This window comes from Coregonus clupeaformis, unplaced genomic scaffold, assembly GCF_020615455.1.
Source record: "Coregonus clupeaformis isolate EN_2021a unplaced genomic scaffold, ASM2061545v1 scaf0877, whole genome shotgun sequence".
Classification (NCBI taxonomy): domain Eukaryota; kingdom Metazoa; phylum Chordata; class Actinopteri; order Salmoniformes; family Salmonidae; genus Coregonus; species Coregonus clupeaformis.
In genome coordinates, this window is record NW_025534331.1 from 63,880 (window position 1) to 89,270 (window position 25,391).

Genomic DNA, 25,391 nt, shown 5'->3' on the forward strand with positions numbered 1-25,391 from the left:
GAAGTGTGTACTTGTCCACTACCCACATGGTGGTCCTTAGCTCTCCAAAACTCTCGTGGCATTCTGTCTTCTCCCTACAGTTCTCAGCCATTAGCATCGCCCACGACTGCCTCATGTGAACTACAATCCCCACGCAGTGTTTTACCGTTTAGAAACGTCAAATATCATCGCTTGTGGTACTGATTTCGAAACATATGGCCCTTATCTTTCATCAGCGAGAAAGAATCCTTCAAATAAAAAACATACCCTTACTGTAGCAGTTACAGATCCATACAGCTATGGGGCCTCCATCCTATTAAACTACACTGCAGCAGTTATAGATCCATACAGCTATGGTGCTTCCATCCTACTAAACTACACTGTAGCAGTTACAGATCCATACAGCTATGGTGCCTCCATCCTACTAAACTACACTGTAGCAGTTACAGATCCATACAGCTATGGAGCCTCCATCCTACTAAACTACGCTATAGCAGTTACAGATCCATACAGCTATGGTGCCTCCATCCTACTAAACTACACTGTAGCAGCTACAGATCCATACAGCTATGGTGCCTCCATCCTACTAAACTACACTGTAGCAGTTACAGATCCATACAGCTATGGTGCCTCCATCCTACTAAACTACGCTGTAGCAGTTACAGATCCATACAGCTATGGTACCTCCATCCTACTAAACTACACTTCCGCTACACGTCCAGAGTTATGCTTACACACAGGTGTTCGGAGCATGCTAGATAGCTAATTAGCACAGGTGGTTGCCTCTTGTCTTCCGTCTGTTTTCCGTAAACAAGCGCTGTAACGTGGAGATGTGGCCGTGTGGGAACACTAACCCTAACCCTATCAAGGTGTGTCTCAATTTAATATTTTGTTTTTTGAAAATGATTTCTCTATGATATGAAAGATAAGGTCCTTATGCTTCCAAAACCGTACCGCAGGCGATGCATGTTAACGTTCAGACTGAGCGCCGGGGATCTTAACAAAACTCCCCCCTACAGAAGACGACTTGGTCCAATGACTGTTATGTGTAATGTGATGTAACTGAGAGTCATGATCAAGGGCCAGGTGGCTAATGTAGCTCAGTTAGAAGAGTATGACGTATGCAGCTTTAAATTAGCTTCCCGCTATCACGCTGCCCGTGTTGTCACAGACTCCATAATGGTACAGATACAAAGATGAGACTGTTGCATCCTAAGATGCTGGGTTATTTTACTGAAGACTCCGAAGTGTACTTATAATAACCACAACTTATTTATTTCATGTTCTCCTTAACACATTCCAGTCGACCACTCTCTACAGTGTCTTCAGCCCAACTCTCCAATACATCATTGAACTTTCACCGCCCTTGCATCACGTAATCCAATCACTTCAATGCAAGAACGGAAACCCCATTGTCATTTGTTAATTCAAATAACTCAACCCCTGCATACAAATCCCATTGGCTATTTGCAACCATTTTAAATCTAAACTCATTAACACATAATACATTTCTCAATACACCACAGAGACCTCTATATATCTCTATGGTGTCAATTGTTTTAGTTGTGACCATTTCGGTTTGGACAATTCTGACTTATCTTAGACTTTAAAGACTAGCTAACATATGGCTGGCTATCTTTTATTTGGACAGATGTAACATCCCAGAAAACATATTATAGTCCCTTAACCGTACTTTACGTATTTCTTGATATATTAGATGTTCGGTCGTGACGCTTCTTAAAAAAAAACATGAAGATTTAATAACTTGCTCACTCATTTTCTAAAAATGTTTGCAGACAATTGTAGGGGTGTGGCTTAAGGTACGTTCAATGTGGCTTAAGGCACTTTTAAAATGTGTGTTTCTGTAGTGACATCAAAAGCGGGGACAGCGTTTTTCAGAGAACTAATAACAATAATAATAATAACAATAATAATAATAATAATAATCCTTCAATGTAATAATAGAACAACTCAAGATGTTCTATTGAAATAATAGTGTTACAAAATAGTGTTACAAAAATCATTAATTGCTTTATTTTTAAACATGAAGTTTAGGAGTCAGGGTTTGGGACAGCCACCTCTCAATATAAATAGGTGTATAACCAATGGCTTTGTACTATATTAATTTAACAATATGTTTGTTATTGCCTCAGTCTCTATAGCAACAAGACGCTGATCTGGGAAAATGTCTATGACACACACACACACACACACACACACACACACACACACACACACACAGACAAACACACACACACACACACACACACACACACACACACACACACACACACACACACACACACACACACACACACACACACACACACACACACACACACACACACTCACAGCTTTAGAATAGCACTGCTGTAACATGGCTGTAACACGGCTGTAACATGACTGTAACAGGGCTGTAATCTATGTGTTGGTTTTAGAGCTGTAACTGATGCAGAAGAGCTTTGGAGGGACACTATAGCCTTATTAGAGAGGTCAGTGATAACCCTCTTTTAACCCTGCTGGTGTGTGTGTGTGTGTGTGTGTGTGTGTGTGTGTGTGTGTGTGTGTGTGTGTGTAATTTAACATTCCAGTTAATGCTAAGATTATCACTGAGCTCTGCTGACCATTCCAACTGCATGAACACATCCTACACTGATTGGGTCTGTAAGGATTCAACTCAGGCTCAAACACAGGGATGAGGCAATGCTGTTAGTGTCCCATAATGCCCTCCTGTCTGTGAAAACAAACAGTAAATTGGAGGAAGTGAAGTGATAAAGTGTAGTTGGCTCATCCTCTGTGTATTCCATATGGAATCTCCTCAGAGGCCCATGGTGTCCTGTCAGAGAACTATGCAAACTCCACCACCCAATTACACAAGGGTGACAGTAAAATATTTGGGTGTTGCTGTCGTCTTGCTGAAGTCTTACATAATATAAAAGCCAGGGTTGGGATTAGGGTTGGCTGGCCGGGGCCAGGGCTAGGGTTGGCTGTTCGGGGCCAGGGCTAGGGTTGGCTGGCTGGGGCCAGGGCTAGGGTTGGCTGGCCGGGGCCAGGGCTAGGGTTGGCTGGTCGGAGCCAGGGCTAGGGTTGGCTGGCCGAGGCCAGGGATACTGGACTGTGGTAGGTCCAGGTTGGTCTCTTTTCCTTCACACATGCAAAGACATGCACAGAGACACATGTACTTCACTGTACTGACAAATACACCCTGAAACACATTCATGCACACTCACACAGACAAGTATGTGCACGTGAACACGATTGCATGCACATATACGAGCACACACACACACTCAAATGCCTGCACCAATTCATGCACATGCAAGCTCACACGCACAAACACTCCTGTTCTGTTTCAAAACTGTTTGATACTGTCAGTTAAAACTTGTAAATAGCATGATGACATCATCTGTATTTAGGGCCAGCTAACATGCTGTGTTTTTATGTGTGTGTTCTGTTATGCCATTGATGTGTTAGAACAAGATGGTTTATTTGTTTTAAAAACTGTAATAGTATTAATGGTTTCCATGACGCAACCATTTTTCTGTCTGTCTGTCTGTCTGTCTGTCTGTCTGTCTGTCTGTCTGTCTGTCTCTCTGTCTCTCTGTCTCTCTCTCTCTCTCTCTCTCTCTCTCTCTCTCTCTCTCTCTCTCTCTCTCTCTCTCTCTCTCTCTCTCTCTCTCTCTCTCTCTCTCTCTCTCTCTCTCTCTCTCTCTCTCTCTCTCTCTCTCTCTCTCTCTCTCTCTCTCTCTCTCTCTCAAACAACATCAGCACAAACAATGGATGTTTTGACGCCAGTTTCTTAAACACACATTATAGATTGAGAACTTTTCAATTCCCTGTTTGTTCATCTATCCTGTTAGTACCACAGTGTTATGATACTAATCCTGGTTTGTTCATCTATCCTGTTAGCACCACATCGTTATTATTATTATCCTGGTTTGTTCATCTATCCTGTTAGCACCACAGCTTTATGATTCTAATCCTGGTTTGTTCATCTATCCTGTTAGCACCACATCGTTAAGATACTAATCCTGGTTTGTTCATCTAAAAAATAAAATCCTGACATGCCAGAATGGTGTCATCTCCTGACAAAGACTCTGGAAAAGATGGTTGTATGTCTGACTGTCTTAATATAGTAGAGAAACGATGAGCAGCTAGAAACAACATCAGCACAAACAATGGACGTTTTTACGCCAGTTTCTTAAACACACATTATAGATTGAGAACTTTTCAATTCCCTGTTTGTTCATCTATCCTGTTAGCACCACAGTGTTATGATTCTTATCCTGGTTTGTTCATCTATCCTGTTAGCACCACAGTGTTATGATACTAATCCTGGTTTGTTATGATACTAATCCTGGTTTGTTCATCTCTCCTGTTAGCACCACAGCGTTATGATTCTAATCCTGGTTTGTTCATCTATCCTGTTAGTACCACAGCGTTATGATACTAATCCTGGTTTGTTCATCTATCCTGTTAGCACCACAGTGTTATGATACTAATCCTGGTTTGTTCATCTATCCTGTTAGCACCACAGTGTTATGATACTAATCCTGGTTTGTTCATCTATCCTGTTAGCACCACAGTGTTATGATACTAATCCTGGTTTGTTCATCTATCCTGTTAGCACCACATCGTTATGATTCTTATCCTGGTTTGTTCATCTATCCTGTTAGCACCACAGTGTTATGATACTAATCCTGGTTTGTTCATCTATCCTGTTAGCACCACAGTGTTATGATACTAATCCTGGTTTGTTCATCTATCCTGTTAGCACCACAGTGTTATGATACTAATCCTGGTTTGTTCATCTATCCTGTTAGCACCACATCGTTATGATTCTTATCCTGGTTTGTTCATCTATCCTGTTAGCACCACAGTGTTATGATACTAATCCTGGTTTGTTCATCTATCCTGTTAGCACCACAGAGTTATGATACTAATCCTGATTTGTTCATCTATCCTGTTAGCACCACAGTGTTATGATACTAATCCTGGTTTGTTCATCTATCCTGTTAGCACCACAGTGTTATGATACTAATCCTGGTTTGTTTGGGACAGATTGGATCATCCTTGTTTTTCCTTGTTAATGATGTCAGAAGGAGCAGCGGAGGGAAGTGAAGTCCATCCTGTCACATCCTGTTGGAGAGAAGAGGAGGGGAAGAGAGAAGGAAAGGAGAGGGAGAGGAGAGGGGGAGGAGAGGAGAGGGAAGGAGAAGAGGAGAGGGGAGGGGAGGGGGACTAGAGAAGGGTAGAGGAGGAGGGGAGATGAGAGGAGAGGAGAGGAGTAGAGAAGAGTAGAGGAGGAGGGGAGATGAAGGGAGAGGAGAGGAGAAGAGGAGAGGGGAGGGAGGAGTAGGGAAAAGTAGAGGAGGAGAGGAGATGAGGGGAGCGGAGAGAAGAGAAGAGGAGAGAGGAGAGGAGAAGAGAAGAGAAGAGGAGAGGGTGGGAGTAGAGAAGAGCAGAGGAGGAGGGGAGAGGAGAGGAGAGGAGAGAGGAGAAGAGTAGAGGAGGAGGGGAGATGAGGAGAGGTTATGAAGGACGATAGGGGATATAATAGACTGTTGTTATCTGGGTGAATAATGAACATGCCCACTTGTGGTCTGGATGGTGTGAAGTCCTATCAATCATGACACAATCCCATACTGTACAATCTACATCCACTGTAGGTACTGAAGAATTCTACAGTTGAGAAATCATGTTGGAGAACAAGTACTTCAATGTGTCAAAGTGTATCACATGGAAACATTCTCTATTTTTCTCTCTCTCACACACACACACACACACACGCACACACACAAACACAAACACACAGACATACTCTACTGTACAGTAGTGGGTCTGTTAAATAGATCTATTGAGTAGTTAAATGTCATCTGTGACCACAGCCATTGTGTTGTGTCCTAAATGGCACCCTATTCCCTATATAGGAAACCAATAGGGCTCTGGCCAGATGTAGTGCACTATATAGGAAATAGGATGCCATTTGGGACACATGTATTGTACTGTTGCAGGGAGCTGTAGGGGGCATGTGGCAGCGAGGGGTCATGACAGGGGTCAGCAGGATTCAAAGGTCACGGAGCCTGCTGAAATGTCTTGTTGTACTGAGAGACAATCCTCCTATCGATGAGGATGGCGGGTGTGGGTGGAGGGATGGAAGGGGAGATGGGGAGGATGGAGGGATTGATGGAGGGACTGGGGAGTGGAGGGGTGGGGTGGGGGAGAGTGGGGGTTAGTGGTCACATGATGGAAATGTTAGAGTTTAGAGCCCCTCATTCTTTCAACTGGAAATATCTCGTCTCTCTCTCCTTCCCTCATTCTACATCTAGCTAGTATCTCTCCTCTTCTCTCTCTCCTTCCCTCATTCTACATCTAGCTAGTATCTCCCCTCTTCTCTCTCTCCTTCCCTCATTCTACATCTAGCTAGTATCTCTCCCCTATTCTCTCTCTCCTTCCCTCATTCTACATCTAGCTAGTATCTCTAAAATAAAATATGGGTGAAGTAGACAGTACTATCTATGCATCCTCCGTTACTGCTCTCAATCACTCTCTCTCTTTATCTAGCTGTCTTCCCCACCTTCCTTCCTTCTCTCTCTCTCTCTCTCTCTCTTTTGCTCTCTCTCTCTCCCCCCCTCTCTCTCTCTATTTTGCTCTCTCTCTCTCTCCCCCTCTCTCTCTTTTGCTCTCTCTATCTCCTCTCTCTCTCTGTCTCTCTCTCCCTCTCTCTCTTTTGCTCTCTCTCTCTCTCTCTCTCTCTCTCTCTCTCTCTCTCTCTCTCTCTCTCTCTCTCTCTCTCTCTCTCTCTCTCTCTCTCTCTCTCTCTCTCTCTCTCTCTCTCTCTCTCTCTCTCTCTCTCTCTCTGTCTCTCTCTCTCTCCTTCCCTCCCTCCCTCCCTCCCTCCCTCTATTCAATTCAATTCAAGGGGCTTTATTGCCATGGGAAATATTCATTGCCAAAGCAAATTAAATGGATAAACTAAAGTGAAATAAACAATATAAAGTGAACTAAACATTACACTTAGACAAGTTCCAAAAGAATAAAGACATTTCAAATGTCATATTATGTCTATATACAGTGTAGTAACAATGTGCAAATAGTTAAAGTAAAAAAGGGAAAATAAATAAACATAAATATGGGTTGTATTTACAATGGTGTTTGTTCTTCACTGGTTGCCCTTTTCTTGTGGCAACAGGTCACACATCTTGCTGCTGTGATGGCACACTGTGGTATTCCACCCAATAGATATGGGAGTTTATCAAAATTGGATTTGTTTTCGAATTCTTTGTGGGTCTGTGTAATCTGAGGGAAATATGTGTCTCTAATATGGTCATACATTTGGCAGGAGGTTAGGAAGTGCAGCTCAGTTTCCACCTCATTTTGTGGGCAGTGTGCACATAGCCTGTCTTCTCTTGAGAACCGGGTCTGCCTACGGTGGCCTTTCTCAATAACAAGGCTATGCTCACTGAGTCTGTACATAGTCAAAGCTTTCCTTAAGTTTGGGTCAGTCACAGTGGTCAGGTATTCTGCCACAATGTACTCTCTGTTTAGGGCCAAATAGCGTTCTAGTTTGCTCGTTTTTTGTAAATTCTTTCCAATGTGTCAAGTAATTATCATTTTGTTTTATCATGATTTGGTTGGGTCTAATTGTGTTGCTATCCTGGGGATCTGTGGGGTCTGTTTGTGTTTGTGAACAGAGCCCCAGGACCAGCTAGCTTAGGGGACTCTTCTCCAGGTTCATCTCTCTGTAGGTGATGGCTTTGTTATGGAAGATTTGGGAATCACTTCCTTTTAGGTGGTTGTAGAATTTAACGGCTCTTTCTGGATTTTAATAATTAGCGGGTATGCATTATTTGGTGTTTTACGTTTTACACAGAGGATATTTTTGCAGAATTCTGCATGTAGAGTCTCAATTTGGTGTTTGTCTCATTTTGTGAATTCCCCCCCCTCTCTCTCTCTCTCTCTCTCTCTCTCCCTCTCTCTCTCTACACATCTCTCTTCTTCACTTGCAGTAGACAATGTTTTTCTGCACTAACTGTTCTATGTCATATTGATGTTTCATTGTTGAAATGGAACCTGCAAGTAAGCATTTCGTTGGACGATGTATACCATGCGTATCCGGTACGACTAATACAACTTGAAACTTGGCTTATATTTTGTGTGTTTAGTGAACTTCTCTCACACTACCTGTGGCTGTATACTGCTCTCTAGTGGTGTGATGTTGTACGTACATACATACATACATACATACATACATACATACATACATACATACATACACACACAATGTCAAAAAGCAGGATGGATACATTCTTTACATATTTTTTTTATTGAAAGCTTAATTTAAAATAAACCAAAAAGAAAGCAGAAAAAGTTTAACCCTAACATCCACTGATCTACACAAACTCTCAGGATCACAACTGGAAGAAGACATGGGAGGCATTATACGACTGTCTGCAGCAAATAAAAAAATATAATAATCATAGAACTTGTTTCTGTTGTATCATCTTCTTCTAAACACCTGTACAAAAAGGATCGCATAAATAGTTTATTTTTCCACCCTCAATAATTTAATTCATTTCCTAAGAGGTTTTTCTGTTATCGCTGAATTTGGTAGAACGTTGTTTTAATGTTTTTTCCTTAACATTATATTACATTTACATTTACATTTACGTCATTTAGCAGACGCTCTTATCCAGAGTGACTTACAAATTGGTGCTCAGGACAGATCTCCAATCAGACTCCTTGGTGTTACTTTAATCAGCCAATTAGCCTCCTTGGTGGTACAGTAATCAGACTTGTATTGTACAGTATACAGTACAGTTATCATGAGGCTAGATCTTGGATATGCCATTGTTAAAACTACAATGATGAGTTTTGCGTGAAGCCTCGAGGCTCTAAAACACACACTGATTGGCTATTCTAAACAAGAAAGAACATCATCCCCACAGCCAACACTAGACTTCTGACTGGCTCCCCAATTTTATTTATTTAACTAGGCAAGTCAGTTAAGAACAATTTCTTATTTACAATGACGGCCTACACCGGCCAAACCCAGACAACACTGAGTCAATTGTGCGCCGCCCTATGGAACTCCCAATCACGGCCAGTTGTGAGACAGCCTGGAATCGAACCAGGGAGTCTGTAGTCACACCTCAAGCACTGAGATGCAGTGCCTTAGACTGCTGCGCCACTCGGGAGCCCAATACTGAACACTTGATGGCAGCTAACACATTCAAGTCAATTCTCAAAAAAATGCAACACACACAAAAAAAATTTAAATGCATGTTTTTCTTTATTTTTATTTTTTCTCTCTCAGACAAGATAACTAAAGATGACCAGATAAGCTACCAGAAACTAGCATGGTGTCTTTGTCTTAGACAAGATAGCTAAAGATGACCAGATAAGCTACCAGAAACTAGCATGGTGTCTTTGTCTCAGACAAGATAGCTAAAGATGACCAGATAACATACCAGAAACTAGCATGGTGTCTTTGTCTCAGACAAGATAGCTAAAGATGACCAGATAACTTACCAGAAACTAGTATGGTGTCTTTGTCTCAGACAAGATAGCTAAAGATGACCAGATAAGCTACCAGAAACTAGCATGGTGTCTTTGTCTCAGACAAGATAGCTAAAGATGACCAGATAAGCTACCAGAAACTAGCATGGTGTCTTTGTCTCAGACAAGATAGCTAAAGATGACCAGATAAGCTACCAGAAACTAGCATGATGTCTTTGTCTCAGACAAGATAGCTAAAGATGACCAGATAAGCTACCAGAAACTAGCATGGTGTCTTTGCAGACAGTAGTTTCCTATCCCTTCAGTAACGGGCTCAGTGGATGAGCTTTACGTCCTGTAACAGGGTTTGTGTTTGTTGTAACAGTGGCTGTCCTTGCAGTGATGAATTAAGAGAGGTTGTGTGGTTTTACATTGGATAAACCACCATGACTATATCAGGGACTGAAGCTGAAGGGTTTTCTCTCTGTTTCTCTATCAGAATTCTCTCCGATTATATTGGCGCTCCCCTTGTAGAAGGGTTATGATGAAACATGACTGAGCTTTATCTGTGGCTCGTTCAGGAGCATCGTGTGTGGCACAGTGCTCTGACCTGTTACACACCTTGTTGTGAAGGTCTGAGTGACACATGACTGCACCAATGGTAGGACCCTATGAACAACTCAACCCCAGCAGAGCCAATGGGAAGAGTCCTAGGCCCACCGGTCCAACCATCAAACCATCTAAGGTACAGTACATCATACAACAAAGCAAGAAAGCCAAATGGACAGTTACAATTTGAATAAAACATTTCTATCTACGTACTCCACAGTCTCTAATTCTTTGTTCCTCTTTGGTATAAAATATGTTGTCTGTTGGCTGCACTTGATCCACAGCTATAAAAAGACTAAAGAAATTGTCACCAATTTCTCTAAAACTATTGCTTCATTTTGAACACTTTTACCTTTTTACACAGATACCCTTATCTATATACTTTTTCACTGAAAGTTGACTTTTTGTTTGTTTTTGTTTAGTTTCTTGTTTTGCGACGAGTCAAGCAAAGCAGGCAAAAAAAACTGTAGAACTTCGTAAAAAAGATTGCAAGTAAAAACACACTAATGCCATGTTAAGTAAACAAATTTGTTTTTTTCATTTTTCATCGATAAACTGCATTTCCCACAATAAAGCAGTTACATATTTTTCTTGCCCTTCCCACATACCATCACCATGGAGATTCTCTTCTCCCCAAACACAAATTACCACAGACCACATAATTCTAAATCTTCTTCATACAAAGACAGTTCTCTTTATAACCTGTACATTGATATCCATAGATTTAATCTGTGTATCTTCAACCACCTGAAGCATTGAAGAGCCTCTTTATATGCACTTAGTCATTTTTTACAAATGTTTTAAACAATTTTAGACAAAATGACCGATGAGTTTCCAATGTTTGAGAAATTCAGGCAACAAAGATTTTACTTATTTTTTAGTTCTCTATAAAACTACATTTTAAATCATGAAAATAATAAAAAATAAAGTAGCTTAATATGAAAGGAAGACAACCCTTTTAATTTTTAAGTTTTTTTCTCTAGAACTTTGCCTCCTCTTCTAATAAAAAACTATCATGATCTCAAAACCTACCTGCGCATTCAAATGTATTTTTGTCAGTTTGTTCCTTTTTAAGTTCATTTTTCAGTTTGTTCTTTTCTTTTCGAAGAACGACTCCAGTTTCATGCTGGCCGCTCAATAAACTCAATGTCCCATACGGCACCTCTCCATCTTCAGAGACTTATCTCGATCTCGATCTCGATCTCAATCACAATCTCAACCTCTCTCTCTCTGTCTCCTTCTCTCTCTCTCAGGACAGATACAAAATAAAGTCTTTTTTTGGTGCCTGTGCAAAGTTAAAGTGATCACCTCTCTTTGTCCTCCTTTGTTCATCCATTATTTTTCCATTCCTCCATCCCTCCAGTGCTTCAGTGCAGCCCCTGTCTCAAGGCGGTTACTGGAACAATCCCTCCTAATCCTCCTGTTATCTGAGAAAGAGAAAGAAAATTATTGTATTTTTTTTATTGAACCTTTAATTTAACAGGGAGTCACCCTGAGACCAAGGTCTCTTTTACAGATGAGCCCTGTATACACATCAATACACATCACTATACACCATACACGTCACTATACACTATGCACATCACTATACACTATGCACATCAATACACATCAATACACATCAATATACACTATACACATCAATACACATCACTATACACTATACACATCAAATCACATCACTATACACATATATATACACTATACACATCAATATACACTATACATATCAATACATATCAATATACACTATACACATCAATACACATCACTATACACTATACACATCACTATACACTATGCACATCAATACACATCAATACACATCAATATACACTATACACATCAATACACATCACTATACACATCTATATACACTATACCCATCAATATACACTATACACATCAATACACATCAATATACACTATAAATATCAATACATATATATATATATATACACTATACACATCAATACACATCAATATACACTATACATATCAATACATATATATATATACACTATACACATCAATACACATCACTATACACTATACACATCAATACATATCAATATACACATCAATACACATCAATACACATCAATATACACTATACACATCAATACATATCAATATACACTATACACATCAATACACATCAATATACACTATACACATCAATACACATCAATATACACTATACACATCAATGTACATCAATACACACTATACACATCTATATATAATATATACATCAATATACACATCAATATACATCAATATACACTATAAACATCAATACACATCAATATACACTACACACATCAATATAAATCCATATACACTATACACATCAATACACATCAATATACACTATACACATCAATATACATCAATATGCACTATACACATAAATATACACTATACACATCAATACACATCAATACACATCAATACACATCAATACACATCAATACACATCAATACACATCAATATACACTATACACATCAATATACATCAATATACACTATACACATCAATATACACTATACACATCAATATACATCAATATACACTATACACATCAATATACATCAATATACATCAATATACACTATACACATCAATATACACTATATACATCAATATACACTATACACATCAATATACACCATATACATCAATATACCATTTGTAAGTCGCTCTGGATAAGAGGGTCTGCTAAATGACGTAAATGTAAATGTAAAAATATACAGTATACACATCAATATACACTATATACATCAATATACACTATACACATCAAAATACACTATATATATATCAATATACACTATATACATCAATATACACTATATACATCAATATACACTACACACATCAATATACACTATACACATCAATATACACTATACACATCAATATACACTATACACATCAGTACACATCAATATACACTATACACATCAATATACACTATACACATCAATATACATCAATATACACTATACACATCAATATACATCAATATACACAAGAAAGCAAGGCAAGATAAGTGGGGAGAGGGAAAGACAATGAGAGAGTCACTATCGTATTAGAAATGGAGTAGAAATAGGCACTATAGTAGTAGAAATGGAGTAGAAATAGACACTATAGTATTATAAATGGAGTAGAAATAGGCACTATAGTAGTAGAAATGGAGTAGAAATAGACACTATAGTATTAGAAATGGAGTAGAAATAGGCACTATAGTAGTAGAAATGGAGTAGAAATAGACACTATAGTATTAGAAATGGAGTAGAAATAGACAATATAGTATTAGAAATAGACACTATAGTATTAGAAATTGACACTATAGTAGTAGAAATGGAGTAGAAATACATTTACATTTATGTCATTTAGCAGACGCTCTTATCCAGAGCGACTTACATTATTATTTTTTTCATACCCCCTGTGGGAATCGAACCCACAACCCTGGCGTTGCAAACGCCATGCTCTATCAACTGAGCTACATCCCTGCCGGCCATTCCCTCCCCTACCCTGGACGAATTGCGCGCCGCCCCATGTGTCTCCCGGTCACGGCCGGCTACGACAGAGCCTGGATTCGAACCAGGATCTCTAGTGGCACAGCTAGCACTGCGATGCAGTGCCTTAGACCACTGCGCCACTCAGGAGACAATAGACACTATAGTAGTAGAAATGGAGTAGAAATAGACACTATAGTATTAGAAATGGAGTAGAAATAGACACTATAGTATTAGAAATGGAGTAGAAATAGACACTATAGTATTTCATTTACAGTGCAATTAATTTGAGTCAGCAAACAATCTGATCAGTGATCACAGTCGGTGGCTTGGCTGTAGCATATGCTAACTTTGATGATATTAAATGGCAATTCTACACTATTCTTTTATATTGAGGTTCTCACTTCTGAGTCTGTTGGCAGGTGTGTTGTTACTTAGTCTGTTGGTAGGAGTAGGCAGGTGAGTCGTTGTCCAAGGGTGGCTGTCCGTTAGGGTCCTGTGAGGAGGGGGGTACAGTCTGGGGCGAGCCCTCTGTTACCACTGCCTGATAAGAGAAGGAAGAACCAGGAAGAGACAGAGGAAATGAGGTCACAGTTATCATAAGTCAGGAAGAGACACAGGAAAGAGGTCATAGTTATCACAAGCCACCTTTACAGTTGATTCTTGAGATCCACGTTCATAACTCAGACTTTTTGTGAATCATCCATTGATCCCAAATGGGATATACAGTACATTTCCCAAAATACACAAACATTTGAATTATGCACTGATATCTCACAGCCAGATCACCCCGTGATACAAGTCAGTATTCCACGTCCATCCATGTCTGAGGACGTCGGGAGATTACTTGGAAACCGGACATTAGGGGCAACAGTGAGCGCTGTTACCTTCAAGTAGGTTTTGGTTTTAGTAGGGCATTGAGGACAGGGATGGCAGATGGGCGTAAACATCTGCCTCTGATGCCAAAGGTTGCATGTTTGAACCCAGCAATAGAAACTTGTTTTTGAGATTTTTGTTTTAAGCCTATCCCAAACTTTAACCCTAACGTTAAACATGTGGAGTTAATGCCTGACCTTAACTGTAAACACTGCTAAATTTGACATTTGGAACAACTTTGAAATCTGACGTTTGAGAAACATGGATGAACGTCTAATTCTGACGTGAGACTGTGAGAGTTTGTTGGATCTTAATGAGGATTTGGCCCTTAGTTAAGTGTGGATGTTGTGGGTTTACAGTAAGTACTGCATGGTGCAGGGTTGTGAGTGCAGCTGTCTTATACTTACTTCCATTGGATTAAGGCCTTACTTTGAAATGTATGTTGTGAGTGTAAGTGCTGTATTGTACATGGTTCAGGAGTGGTCTATAACTTACTTCCACTGAGAGGGCAGAGTCAAGTACTGCAGTGCACTGAGGAATGTAGGTTCCTTAGTTCAGTATGGATGTTGTGTGTTATGGTGTTGTGGGTTAAGTTTACGGTTAGTGCTGCATGGTACAGGGTTTAACTTACGTCCACTGAGAGGGTGGGGGCAGGCACTGCAGTGTACTGAGGAATGTAGGTTCCTTGCATAGGAGCAGTTGCTGCAGCAGACATGTACTGCTATCAGAGAGCAGGGAGAAACACATTTACATTGATATTTTAGTCATTTAGCAGATGCTCTTATCCAGAGCAATTTACAGTTACAGTTAGTGCATTCATCTTAAAATAGCTAGTCATAGTAAGTACATTTGTCCTCAATAAAGTAGTTATCAGCAAGGTCAGAGCTAGTAAGGGGGAGTCAAGTGCGGGTGTTAGTTTACGAAAGGCTTTTATTTTTTTGTGGGTGGGGGGGGTTGAGGAGGGGGGTGCTGTGGGATTATTTAAGATACTTTTCGGGAAGATGGGCAGGGACTCTGCTGTCCTAGATTCAAGGGGAAGCTGGTTCCACCATTGGGGTGCCAGGACAGAGAAGAGCTTGGACTGTGCTGAGTGTGAGCTCCCCTCCTATAGGTGTGGGAGGGCCAAGAGACCAGAGGTGGCAGAACGGAGTGCTCGAGTTGGGGTGTAGGGTTTGAGCATAGCCTGAAGGAAGGGAGGGGCAGTTCCTCCTGCTGCTCCGTAGGCAAGTATCATGGCCTTGTAGTGGATGCGAGCTTCAACTGAAAGCCAGTGGAGTGTGCGGAGGAGCGGGGTGACATGGGAGAACTTGGGAAGGTTGAACACCAGGCGGGCTGCAGCATTCTGGATAAATTGCAGGGGTTTGATGGCACAAGTGGGGAGCCCAGCCAACAGCGAGTTGCACTAGTCCAGACAGGAGAGGTCAAGTGACTGGATTAGGACCTGTGCCGCTTCCTGTGTGAGGATGTTGTAGAGCATGAACCTGCAGGAGCGAGTCACTGCTTTGATGTTTGCAGAGAACGACAGGGTATTGTCCTGGGTCACACCAAGGTTCTTTGCACTCTGGGAGGGGGACACTGTGGAGTCAACCGTGATGGAGAGGTCTTTGAGCGGGCATGCCTTCACGGGGAGGAAGCAGCTCTGTCTTGTCAACGTTGAGCTTGAGGTGCTGGGCCGATATCCAAGCTGAGATATCTGCCAGGCACGCAGAGATGCGTGTCGCCACCTGGGTGTCAGAAGGCGGAAAGGAGAATAGTAGTTGAGTGTCATCCACATAGCAATGACAGGAGACACCATGTGAAGATATGACGGAGCCGAGTGACTTGGTGTATAGAGAGAAGAGGGCCTAGAACTGAGCCCTGGAGGACACCAGTAGTGAAAGTACGTGGTGCAGACACAGATCCTCTTCACGTCACCTGGTAGGAGCGGCCTGCCAGGGAGGATGCAATCCAAGAGTGTGCAGAGCCTGAGACGCCCAGCCCTGAGAGGGTGGAGAGGAGGATCTGATGGTTCACGGTGTCGAAGGCAGCGGAAAGATCTAGGAGGATGAGAACAGAGGAGAGAGAGTCAGCTTTGGCAGTGCGGAGAGCCTTCATGACACAGAGAAGAGTAGTCTTGATTGAGTGACCCGTCTTGAAGCCTGACTGGTTAGGGTCAAGAAGATATTTCTGAGAGAGATAGCGAGGGAGTTCGTCAGAGTCAGCACGCTCAAGTGTTTTGGAAAGAAAATAAATAAGGAATACTGGTCTGTAGTTTTTGACGTCAGAAGAGTCTAGTGTTGGTTTCTTGAGGAGGGGAGCGACTCTGGCCATTTTTAAGTCAGAGGGGACACAGCCAGTGGAAAGGGGACAGTGCGAGTCATAGGATGCGGAAAGGGAGGAGAGTAGGGTTGAAGAGGCAGAATCAGGAGACAGGAGGGAGAAAGATTTAGCAGAAGGGAGAGATGATAGGATAGAAGAGGAGAGAGTAGTGGGAGAAAGAGAGCGAAGACTGCGACGGCGCATGACCATCTGGGTAGGGGCTGAGTGGCTAGGGTTGGAGGAAAGGGAGACAGAAAAGGAAACAAAGTAGTGATCAGAGACCTGGAGGGGTTTGGAGTGAGATTAGTAGGCAAATAGCCTCTAGTAAAGATGAGGCCAAGCGTATTACCTGCCTTGTGAGCTGGAGAGGACTGGGAAAGAGTGAGGTCGAAAGAAGCAAGGAGGCAAAAGAAAGAGTTGAAAATAAATGAATCGAAGGCAGACGTCGGGAGGTTGAAGTCGCCAAGTACGACGAGCAGTGAGCCATCGTCAGGAAATGAGCTTATCAAGGTGCCAAGCTTATTGAAGAACTCTAAGGACACCTGGTGGGCGATAGAGGACACAGCAGGATTACAGTCTTACGGTTCCTGTGTTGCCCAGGGACATGTGGTTCATCTGCTGTGTTAGAGGAGCCATCATACTGGAGGGCTGCATGGACATGCAGTGGTCCATAGCTGAGGTTATCACAGCACCCTGGTGGAGGGAGGAGGAGGAAGAGAGAGGGAGAGGGAGAGAGAGAGAGAGAGAGAGAGAGAGAGAGAGAGAGAGAGAGAGAGAGAGAGAGAGAGAGAGAGAGAGAGAGAGAGAGAGAGAGAGAGAGAGAGAGAGAGAGAGAGAGTGCGAGATATGATGCATAGCCCGTGTTAATTTTGTCAATGAAATGACGAAAGTATTTGTCAAACATGTATTTTTCTAATCAAATCACATTTTTCTTGTCTTCGTAAACAACAGGTGTAGACTAACAGCGAAATGCTTACTTATGGGCCCTTCCCAACAATGAAGAATACAATGACATTTAAAAGATTCAAATAATTATAATTATAATATTTAAAAACATAGTAACACGAGTAATAAATACTCAGTGAGCAATGATAGCTTGGCTATCTACACAGGGTACCAGTACCAAGTCAATGATAGCTTGGCTATCTACACAGGGTACGAGTACCAAGTAAATGATAGCTTGGCTATCTACACAGGGTACCAGTACCAAGTCAATGATAGCTTGGCTATCTACACAGGGTACGAGTACCAAGTAAATGATAGCTTGGCTATCTACACAGGGTACGAGTACCAAGTAAATGATAGCTTGGCTATCTACACAGGGTACGAGTAGCAAGTAAATGATAGTTTGGCTATCTACACAGGGTACAAGTACCAAGTAAATGATAGCTTGGTTATATACACATGGTACCAGTACAGAGTCTATGATAGCTTGGCTATATACACAGGGTACCTGTACAGAGTCAATGATAGCTTGGCTATATACATGGGGTACCTGTACAGAGTCAATTATAGTTTGGCTATATACACAGGGTACCAGTACCAAGTCAATGATAGCTTGGTTATATACACAGGGTACCAGTACCAAGTCAATGATAGCTTGGCTATATACACAGGCACAGGAATCCTCATCTCTCCCAAGTGGACATTCTCTCTTTTTCCCCTGACCCATCTATCCATCTCCTCATTTGAATTCCATGCTGTCACAGTCACTAGCCCATTCAAGCTTAACATCCTTGTCATTTATCACCCTCCAGGTTCCCTTGGAGAGTTCATCAATGAGCTTGACGCCTTGATAAGTTCCTTTCCTGAGGATGGCTCACCCCTCACAGTTCTGGGTGACTTCAACCTCGCTACGTCTACCTTTGACTCATTTCTCTCTGCTTCCTTCTTTTAACACTTCTCTCCTCTTTTGACCTCACCCTCTCACTGTCCCCCCCTACTCACAAGGCAGGCAATACGCTTGACCTCATCTTTACTAGATGCTATTCTTCTACTAATCTCACTGCAACTCCCCTCCATGTCTCCGACCACTACTTTGTATCCTTTTCTCTCTCGCTCTCCTCCAACACTACTCACACTGCCCCTACTCAGATGGTAATGCGCCGTCGCAACCTTCGCTCTCTCTCTCCCGCTACTCTCTCCTCTTCCATCCTATCATCTCTTCCCTCTGCTCAATCCTTCTCCCTCCAATCTCCTGATTCTGCCTCCTCAACCCTCCTCTCCTCCCTTTCTGCATCCTTTGACTCTCTATGTCCCCTATCCTCCCCTCCTGCTCCGTGGCTTAATGACTCATTGCGAGCTCACAGAACAGGGCTCCGGGCAGCCGAGCGGAAATGGAGGAAAACTAGACTCCCTGCGGACCTGGCATCTTTTCACTCCCTCCTCTCTACATTTTCTTCATCTGTTTCTGCTGCTAAAGCCACTTTCTACCACTCTAAATTCCAAGCATCTGCCTCTAACCCTAGGAAGCTCTTTGCCACCTTCTCCTCCCTGCTGAATCCCCCCCCTCCTCCCTCTCTGTGGATGACTTCGTCAACCATTTTGAAAAGAAGGTTGACGACATCCGATCCTCGTTTGTTAAGTCAAATGACACTGCTGGTCCTGCTCACACTGCCCTACCCTATGCTTTGACTTCTTTCTCCCCTCTCTCTCCAGATAAAATCTTGCGACTTGTGACGGCCGGCCGCCCAACAACCTGCCCGCTTGACCCTATCCCCTCCTCTCTTCTCCAGACCATCTCCGGTGACCTTCTCCCTTACCTCACCTCGCTCATCAACTCATCCTTAACCGCTGGCTATGTCCCTTCTGTCTTCAAGAGAACGAGAGTTGCACCCCTTCTCAAAAAAACAACACTCGATCCCTCTGATGTCAACAACTACAGACCAGTATCCCTTCTTTCTTTTCTCTCCAAAACTCTTGAGCGTGCCGTCTTTAGCCAACTCTCTTGCTATCTCTCTCAGAATAACCTTCTTGATCCAAACCAGTCAGGTTTCAAGACTGGTCATTCAACTGAGACTGCTCTTCTCTGTGTCACGGAGGCTCTCCGCACTGCTAAAGCTAACTCTCTCTCCTCTGCTCTTGTCCTTCTAGACCTGTCTGCTGCCTTTGATACAGTGAACCATCAGATCCTCCTCTCCACCCTCTCCGAGCTGGGCATCTCCGGCGCGGCTCACTCTTGGATTGCGTCCTACCTGACCGGTCGCTCCTACCAAGTGGCGTGGCGAGAATCTGTCTCCGCACCACATGCTCTCACCACTGGTGTCCCCCAGGGCTCAGTTCTAGGCCCTCTCCTATTCTCGCTATACACCAAGTCACTTGGCTCTGTCATATCCTCACAAGGTCTCTCCTATCTTTGCTACGCAGATGACACACAACTAATCCTCTCCTTTCCCCCTTCTGATAACCAGGTGGCGAATCGCATCTCTGCATGTTTGGCAGACATATCAGTGTGGATGACGGATCACCACCTCAAGCTGAACCTCGGCAAGACGGAGCTGCTCTTCCTCCCGGGGAAGGACTGCCCATTCCATGATCTCGCCATCACGGTTGACAACTCCGTTGTGTCCTCCTCCCAGAGTGCGAAGAGCCTTGGCGTGACCCAGGACAACACCCGGTCGTTCTCCGCTAACATCAAGGCGGTGACCCGATCCTGTAGGTTCATGCTCTACAACATTCGGAGAGTACGACCCTGCCTTACACAGGAAGTGGCACAGGTCCTAATCCAGGCACTTGTCATCTCCCGTCTGGATTACTGCAACTCGCTGTTGGCTGGGCTCCCTGCCTGTGCCATTAAACCCCTACAACTCATCCAGAATGCCGCAGCCCGTCTGGTGTTCAACCTTCCCAAGTTCTCTCACGTCACCCCGCTCCTCCGCACACTCCACTGGCTTCCAGTTGAAGCTCGCATATGCTACAAGACCATGGTGCTTGCCTACGGAGCTGTGAGGGGAACGGCACCTCCGTACCTTCAGGCTCTGATCAGTCCCTACACCCAAACGAGGGCATTGCGTTCATCCACCTCTGGCCTGCTGGCCCCCATACCTCTGCGGAAGCACAGTTCCCGCTCAGCCCAGTCAAAACTGTTCGCTGCTCTGGCACCCCAATGGTGGAACAAGCTCCCTCACGACGCCAGGACAGCGGAGTCACTCACCACCTTCCGGAGACACTTGAAACCCCACCTCTTTAAGGAATACCTGGGATAGGATAAAGTAATCCTTCTACCCCCCCCTTACCCCACCCCCCCCCCAAAAAAAAAACAACAACAACATATTGTTAAGTGGTTGTCCCACTGGCTATAAGGTGAATGCACCAATTTGTAAGTCGTTCTGGATAAGAGCGTCTGCTAAATGATGTAAATGTAAAATGTAATACACAGGGTACCAGTACCAAGTCAATGATAGCTTGGTTATATACACAGGGTACCAGTACCGAATTCAGTGGCAATTGACAAGATGATAAGTGACTAAATAGACCCAGAAAAAGCTATAACTAAACAAAAAATAGCCAAAATGATCTCTGTGACTAAAATCTGACTAGTAAGTGGACTGGACAATGGTTATCCAATCTGGCAGCAACAAATAATTGACGCAAATAAGGCACATGCCATGGCTACTCTCCCGGTGGTACAAGCTCCCGGTAGAAAAAGGGGCAACGTTTTGATCCACTTTACTTATCGTGTCAATTCAAACAAGTCCGAATGCAAGGTTTCCACGGGAGAAGACAGCGTCTGAACCCACAAGTTGACGGGAGAATACCACCAACCTCAAGAAACATCTGAAAGAGCATCATCCCAACATACAGCGCCTTCGAAAAGTATTCAGACCCCTTGACCATTTCCACTTTTTGTTACATTACAGCCTTATTCTAAAATGGATTAAATAAAAAAAATTCCTCATTAATCTACACACAATCCCCAATTTTTGCAAATGTATTAAAAAATAAATAAATAATAACCTTATTTACATAAGTATTCAGACCCTTTGCTATGAGACTCGAAATTGAGCTTAGGTGCATACTGTTTCCATTGATCATCCTTGAGATGTTTCTACAACTTGATTGGTAAATTCAATTGATTGGACATGATTTGGAAAGGCACACACCTGTCTATATAAGGTCCCACAGTTGACAGTGCATGTCAGAGCAAAAACCAAGCCATGAGGTCGAAGGAATTGTCCGTAGAGCTCCGAAACAAGATCGTGTCGAGGCACAGATCTGGGGAAGGGTACCACAAAATGTCTGCAGCATTGAATGTCTCCAAGAACACACCGTGGCCATCATTCTCAAATGGAAGAAGTTTGGAACCACCAAGACTCTTCCTAGAACTGGCCGCCCAGCCAAACTGAGCAATCGGGGGAGAAGGACCATGGTCAGCGATCCACCAATCAGGCCTTTATGGTAGAGTGGCCAGACGGAAGCCACTCCTCAGTAAAAGGCACATGACAGCCCACTTGGAGTTTGCTAAAAGGGACCTAAAGGACTCTCAGACCATAAGAAACAAGATTCTCTGGTCTGATGAAACCAAGATTGAACTCTTTGGCATGAATGCCAAGCGTCACGTCTGGAGGAAACCTGGCACCATCCCTACGGTGAAGCATGGTGGTGGCAGCATCATGCTGTGGGGATGTTTTTCAGCGGCAGGGACTGGGAGACTAGTCAGCATCGAGGGAAAGATTAACGGAGCAAAGTACAGAGAGATCCTTGATGAAAACCTGGTTCAGAACGCTCAGGACCTCAGACTGGGGCGAATGTTCACCTTCCAACAGAACAACAACCCTAAGCACACAGCCAAGACAACACAGGAGTGACTTTGGGACAAGTCTCTGAATGTCTTTGACAGGCCCAGCCAGAGCCTGGACTGGAACCCGATCAAACATCTCTGGAGAGACCTGAAAATTGCTGTGCAGCGGCGCTCCCCATCCAACCTGACAGAGCTTGAGAGGATCTGCAGAGAAGAATGGGAGAAAATGTCCAAATACAGATTTAAAAAAAACATTTTTAGTCATTTAGCAGACGCTCTTATCCAGAGCAACTTACAGTTAGTGAGTGCATATATATATATTTTTTCATACTGGCCCCCCGTGGGAATCAAACCCTCAACCCTGGTGTTGCAAGCGCCATGCTCTACCAACTGAGCTACACGGGGCCCCAGGTGTGCCAAGCTTGTAGCGTCATACCCAAGAAGACTCAAAACTGTAATCGCTGCCAAAGGTGCTTCAACAAAGTACTTAGTAAAGGGTCTGAATACTTATGTAAATGTGATTTTTCTGTTATTAATTTTTAATAAATGTGCAACAATTTTAAAAAACAGTTTTTTGCTTTGTCAGTATGGGGTATTGTGTGTAGATTGATGAGGGGGGAATACAATTTAATCAATTTTAGAATAAGGCTGTAACATAACAAAATGTGAAAAAAGTCAAGGGGTCTGAATACTTTCTGAAAGCACTGTATAGTCTCAGGTAATAACAGACTGATAATGCTAGCTAGTTAGTTTGCTCCAACCTATCAGACCACTACTGATGACACAACTTTGATTCCAATACAGCTACAGTGTGTCAAGTATTTTTTTATTCTGCTGAGTAATGTGTTTTTCTGCCAATCTGGCTGTTGGGAAAATAATAATGTAATAGGATGTTATATATAAAAATCTGTTGACAAACATACATGTGCACATGGAAGTCAGTGTTTTATGTTTACTAAGGCAAATAAAAATGTGATGTTACTAAAAATAAAGGGCATTTAGTTTACTAAAATGGGCCACTGTTATCGTCATTTTGACAACAACTAGACTAAATCATTATTCAAATGACAAAAATGTGACTAAGACTTAAAGATATGTTACTCAAAATGACTAAGACTAGACTCAATCTAAAAAATGTACACTTCAGATAGACAACTGAACATTGAGGTCAATGTATTTGGCTGTGTGTTTATTATAATGAGGTCTGCTGTTGGAGTGTTAACATGTGTTTATTATAATGAGGTCTGCTGTTGGAGTGTTAACATGTGTTTATTATAATGAGATCTGCTGTTGGAGTGTTAACATGTGTTTATTATAATGAGGTCTGCTGTTGGAGTGTTAACATGTGTTTATTATAATGAGGTCTGCTGTTGGAGTGTTAACATGTGTTTATTATAATGAGGTCTGCTGTTGGAGTGTAAACACATGTATATTATAATGAAGTCTGCTGTTGGAGTGTTAACACAAGTTTATTATAATGAGGTCTGCTGTTGGAGTGTTAACATGTGTTTATTATAGTGAGGTCTGCTGTTGGAGTGTTAACATGTGTTTATTATAGTGAGGTCTGCTGTTGGAGTGTTAACATGTGTTTATTATAGTGAGGTCTGCTGTTGGAGTGTTAACATGTGTTTATTATAATGAGGTCTGCTGTTGGAGTGTTAACATGTGTTTATTATAATGAGGTCTGCTGTTGGAGTGTTAACATGTGTTTATTATAGTTAGGTCTGCTGTTGGAGTGTTAACATGTGTTTATTATAGTTAGGTCTGCTGTTGGAGTGTTAACATGTGTTTATTATAATGAGGTCTGCTGTTGGAGTGTTAACATGTGTTTATTATAATGAGGTCTGCTGTTGGAGTCTTAACATGTGTTTATTATAATGAGGACTGCTGTTGGAGCGTTAACATGTGTTTATTATAATGGGGACTGCTGTTGGACTGTTAACACGTGTTTTATTATAATGAGATCTCCTAAAGATAAACCCTTGATTGAGTAGCTGTTCTAAAACTGTTGACCGGTAGCGTATATATACAGTTGAAGACAGAAGTTTACATATACTTAGGTTGGAGTCATTAAAACTATTTTTTCAACCACTCCACAATTTTATTTTAAACAAACTATAGTTTTGGCAAGTCTACTTTTTTGCATGACACAAGTAATCTTTCCAACAATTGTTTACAGACAGATTTTTTCACTTATAATTCACTGTATCACAATTCCAGTGGGTCAGAATTTTACATACACTAAGTTGACTGTGCCTTTAAACAGCTTGGAAAATTCCAGAAAATGATGTCATGGCTTTAGAAGCTTCTGATAGGCTAATTGACATAATTTGAGTCAATTGGAGGTGTACCTGTGGATGTATTTCAAGGCCTACGTTCAAACTCAGTGCTTCTTTGCTTGACATCATGGGAAAATCAAAAGAAATCAGCCAAGACCTCAGAAAAAAAATGGTAGACCTCCACAAGTCTGGTTCATCCTTGGGAGCAATTTCCAAACGCCTGAAGGTACCACGTTCATCTGTACAAACAATAGTACGCAAGTATAAACACCATGGGACCATGCAGCTGTCATACAGCTCAGGAAGGAGACGCGTTCTGTCTCCTAGAGATGAACGTACTTTGGTGCGAAAAGTGCAAATCAATCCCAGAACAACAGCAAAGGACCTTGTGAAGATGCTGGAGGAAACAGGTACAAAAGTATCTATATCCACAGTAAAACGAGTCCTATATCGACATAACCTGAAAGCCGCTCAGCAAGGAAGAAGCCACTGCTCCAAAACTGCCATAAAAAAGCCAGACTACGGTTTGCAACTGAACATGGGGACAAAGATCGTACCTTTTGGAGAAGTGTCCTCTGGTCTGATG

The 25,391-nt window shown here is 42.3% G+C and overlaps 1 protein-coding gene across 1 annotated transcript in view; it reads right to left on the reverse strand.

The window, feature by feature from the left end:
• Positions 1–9,252: 9,252 nt before the first annotated feature.
• The window catches only part of LOC121556730 (RNA-binding motif, single-stranded-interacting protein 3), a 46,270-nt gene continuing 30,131 nt past the window's right edge, over positions 9,253–25,391 (reverse strand). Inside the window, exons 5-8 of the mRNA XM_041870616.1 lie at positions 17,369–17,479; positions 15,120–15,209; positions 14,047–14,156; positions 9,253–11,513 (exon numbers count right to left, since the gene is read on the reverse strand). Coding sequence (XP_041726550.1) covers positions 11,510–11,513; positions 14,047–14,156; positions 15,120–15,209; positions 17,369–17,479 — 315 coding nt within the window. The 3' untranslated portion in view covers positions 9,253–11,509. The remainder of the gene's footprint in view (positions 11,514–14,046; positions 14,157–15,119; positions 15,210–17,368; positions 17,480–25,391) is intronic.